This window comes from Eschrichtius robustus, chromosome 11, assembly GCF_028021215.1.
Source record: "Eschrichtius robustus isolate mEscRob2 chromosome 11, mEscRob2.pri, whole genome shotgun sequence".
In the NCBI taxonomy this organism is placed as follows: Eukaryota; Metazoa; Chordata; class Mammalia; order Artiodactyla; family Eschrichtiidae; genus Eschrichtius; species Eschrichtius robustus.
In genome coordinates, this window is record NC_090834.1 from 45,956,075 (window position 1) to 45,959,850 (window position 3,776).

A 3,776-nucleotide genomic window follows, 5' to 3' on the forward strand; every position below is an offset into this window, starting at 1 on the left:
AATCAAAAGAGAAGTTAAACAAATGAACCCAACTTGTGTTCATTTGGTAGTATAGCTACACACAACAGAAATATTCCATATAACTTTTAAATTCAATTATTTGACAGTATATTCCTTAAGGACAATGGGAGAGGCAAAATTAAACTACTTTTGCTAATTCTATCTTTTGGGGTAGTATTTATGCTCTTACTCTAAGCCTACTGTGTGTGTGTGTACAAACGTGTACACATGCACACACATATGCTGTGGAAAATATCAAATAATTATATTGATAACATTAAAAATCAAGTTTTTAGGGTGGTTAAAAGGAGATAAAGTAAAAAATCAATGACTTTAAGTGAAACCTCTGTAGTCTTGACTTTGAAATAAAAATATTAGTAGGACTCATGTTGTATTTTTATCTTTTAAAGATTTATACATTTTTTGGTTCTGTTCACTGAAAACACTTAGAAATAATAAACAATCCAATGGTAATAACATCTCCAGATTCTAGATAGTGCTTTTTAAATATTATTTCCAATTAAACGGAATTAGAACTCTGTGGAAAAATTTCTAATTCCACATCTCCAGTAGGAATTATACCTGATAAGCCTGGATTTGTTTTGTCATGCCGGAAAAAATGGAAGCCATCCAAGTTTTGTGTGAAAACGTATTTAAATCCCTAAGCTCATAATAATTCAAACAAACAAACAAATAAACCTTATTGATCACCTTCAGAGGACACTTAGGAATCAGTAAAAGGAAAGATTTAAACTTTTATCTCTGCCTCTGTATAACCAAAAGTTGCTGAGAGGAAGGTTCTTTTTATAAAAGTATTCTAGCCAAAAATGAAGGACAAATCTGAATTTTCAGATTAATGGATCTGGTAGATATAATTAATGACTAATAATATTACAAAAAGATAGACCAAGACATCAGTTATCACCTAATGGTGATGTCACACCTTCTGTGAAATAGCCTAGCAAAAACAAGCAAAAAACTCAATCTGTATCTATCAATTTACAGGATATGTAAAAACTGAACTTCAATCAGAAAAAGGGAAAGAAAGATTGAAAGAGAGAAAGAAAGACAAAGAAATAGAATATTACAAGCTTAGATCAAAAGAGACTTAACAGGCATATCAATAAATTGCAATGTGTATATTTTCCTGGATCCTTATTGAAATAAACATACTATAAAAACAAATTATAAATTATTCAGACAAATGTGAACACAACCATACTTTGATGATTTTATTGTTAATTTAGTGGTATTATGCAAGTTTAGTGGCATTGATAAATGTATGGTCCTGTGGTTAAAACTTTAAGGAGTTCTTATATTTTAGAAATATATATTGAAGTACTTACATATGGATAATGCGATATCTGGAGTTCGCGTGAAAGTAATTCATATAGAGTGTCTTGAACAAGCTTGGCGTTGCACTCAAGTTGTGGATGTTGGATGGTGAGTAAAACCGATCCACTGCTGTGTTTTTCAACATCCGCATCATGCCTTTAGAAGTTCAAAAACAAGACATAAAATATCAGTTTTTGGTTTTTTCTTTCGATAAAGACATTTATTACCGAGCTATAAATTAGAGGTGGGTGGAGGGGCGGTGGGCGCGGTGGGAGGCGCCAAGTGGTCACGTTTTGGGCGGCTGCTCTCACTCTCTGTCCTCCTGGGCCTGGATCCTGAGTTGCTCCTCAAAGCGCTCCTTTGCTCGCACCACCTTTGACAGCAGGTAGAAGGAGGCGCCCACGGATTTATCACTCACCTTGAATAGGTGTTCGTAGTTCTGCAGAGGAGGGGAGACGGTGAGGGTCCCTGGGTTACAGAAGCGGGGGAAGCTTCTGGGTCTCCTCAGGGCTCAGCTTGAAGACGTTGAGAATCTGCTGCGTCTCCTGGAGGCTGAGGCCGGAGAGGTTGGAGGCGGCTGCAGACTGGTGTCTGGCACGTCCCCGGGCGTCAGCTGCTGCCTGGCTGGCTGCAAACTCCTGTCGCAGGGCCCGGGCAAAGGCCCTACCCACCACCTGCACGCCTATCACAATGATCTGGGCCATGTACTTGGCCATGGCAGCCGTTCTGCTTCGGGAGCACAGGCTCCGGCTTCCTGGCCCCGCGGGTCCTGGCTCCGGGGCCGCCGGCGGGGCAAAGGTCAAGGGAAGCTGCGAAGAGCGCGTGCGCTGGGCATGCGCGTTGTTTCAAAAAAAATTCAGTTTCATTTTTGGTACTTTTCTCCCAAACAATCGTATAATCTGTCGGATAATTGTTGTCCACTTTACTTTCAAAATTATCCGAAATCTCTCCTTTTCTACCAAACTTTATCACTGCTACCAGACTAAGCTTCCATCATCTCTTGCCTGGGCTGCTTGCACGGCCAGTACTTCCTGGACCAAGGTTCGAACCCTTGTCCCCTGCATAGCCAGGTGGAGACTTAAGAACTGCGCCACTACGGCAGCTCGTTCTACTTTCTTTCTTGCCATTCTTTTCACACCCTTCACTTCAACTACGTTCTGATTCTCAAACATCTGCAGCACGCTACAATCTCTAGGCTTTGCATCTTCTTTTTCTCCTCTCTAGAATACTCTTCACCTCACTGTTTGTATGATTTGCCTCCCTGTGTCATTCAGTTCTCAGTTCAAATGTCACCTTCTCAAAGGTGACTTCTTAACTACCTGATCTAAAATATTACTACTTGGGGACTTCCCTGGTGGCACAGTGGCTGGGAATCCGCCTGCGAGTGCAGCGGACACAGATTCGAGTCCTGGGTTGGGAGAATGCCACATCACGCGGAGTAACTAGGCCTGCATGCCACAACTGCTGGGGTCCACGCACCTGGAGCCCGTGCTGTGCAGCGGGAGAGGCCACCGCAGTGAGAAACCCTCGTACAGCAACGAAGAGCCAATGCAGCCAAAAATAAATAATTTTTTTTAAAATAATACCACCTTGCAAACTCTAACCACTTAATGTATTTATTTTTTTTGTATCACATATTGTCATATGTTTTTTTTGTGAGCAGGATCTTTGTTTTGTTTATCACTGCCTCCTGGCATCTAGACTGTCATCTGACACATAGGGAATACTCAGCAAATATTCGTTGAATAAGTGAATGAGTGGATGATTTTCAGCTGATCAATAGCCCATTAATAAGAACTTGCTTAAGTCCGTATTGTATATCCAGCAGAATATTTGATATTTTTAAAAAATCATCTCATTTAATCTACATATAAACTCTGTGAAGTAGGCACTACAATCATCTACTTTTATAAATAAAAATACTGAGACCCATGGAGTTTAAAGACACATTCACATAGTTTTAAAAAAATAGTACAGCACACATTCAAACCTATGTCTGTGTAATTCCAAAGCATTTTCTCTTTTTGCTATATCATTCTACCACATAAAAAGCACATCAGCTAGGTGCAGACCTTCTGAAATAAATATATCAGCCTTCTGTTATTACAAATACTAACACCAAGCTGTATGATCAAAAGGAACAAGTGGGTCTGGCTTTACCCCATTAGATATTTGTCTGTTTATTCACCACCATTGAAGTATTCTTTTAAAGCTGGTCTCTTTGGGGGCTGTAAATCTCGGTTTGATATGTCCTTTCTGTAAACCACAAAAGAAACCAGAATTTACCTGATCCAAAATAATGAAAGTGCAGAGAAATCAATAATAGGAAAAGAATAGCTACCCTCAGATTATGTTTTCCAGCAACAAAGAGGAAAAAGACATGGCTCACTAAGATGCCACTATTTTGTACCAACCTGATATTATTTGAATTTGATCTCTAT

General features: G+C 39.6%; 1 protein-coding gene across 1 annotated transcript; it reads right to left on the reverse strand.

Moving 5' to 3' along the window:
- Positions 1-1,642: 1,642 nt before the first annotated feature.
- Positions 1,643-2,051, reverse strand: LOC137772604 (mitochondrial import inner membrane translocase subunit TIM16-like). Its single transcript, XM_068556607.1, has 2 exons — positions 1,829-2,051; positions 1,643-1,776 (listed from the first exon to the last, which is right to left on the reverse strand). Exons 1-2 carry the CDS (start codon positions 2,049-2,051, stop codon positions 1,643-1,645), a joined length of 357 nt encoding a protein of 118 aa, XP_068412708.1.
- Positions 2,052-3,776: the final 1,725 nt, after the last annotated feature.

Excerpts from the sequence above, each read along its gene's own strand:
- LOC137772604 (XM_068556607.1), bottom strand. The coding sequence starts at position 2,051 with ATGGCCAAGTACATGGCCCAGATCATTGTGATAGGCGTGCAGGTGGTG. Across the intron at positions 1,777-1,828 it reads GAGCCCTGAGGAGACCCAGA|AGAACTACGAACACCTATTC; the intron begins AGCTTCCCCCGC and ends CCCCTCCTCTGC.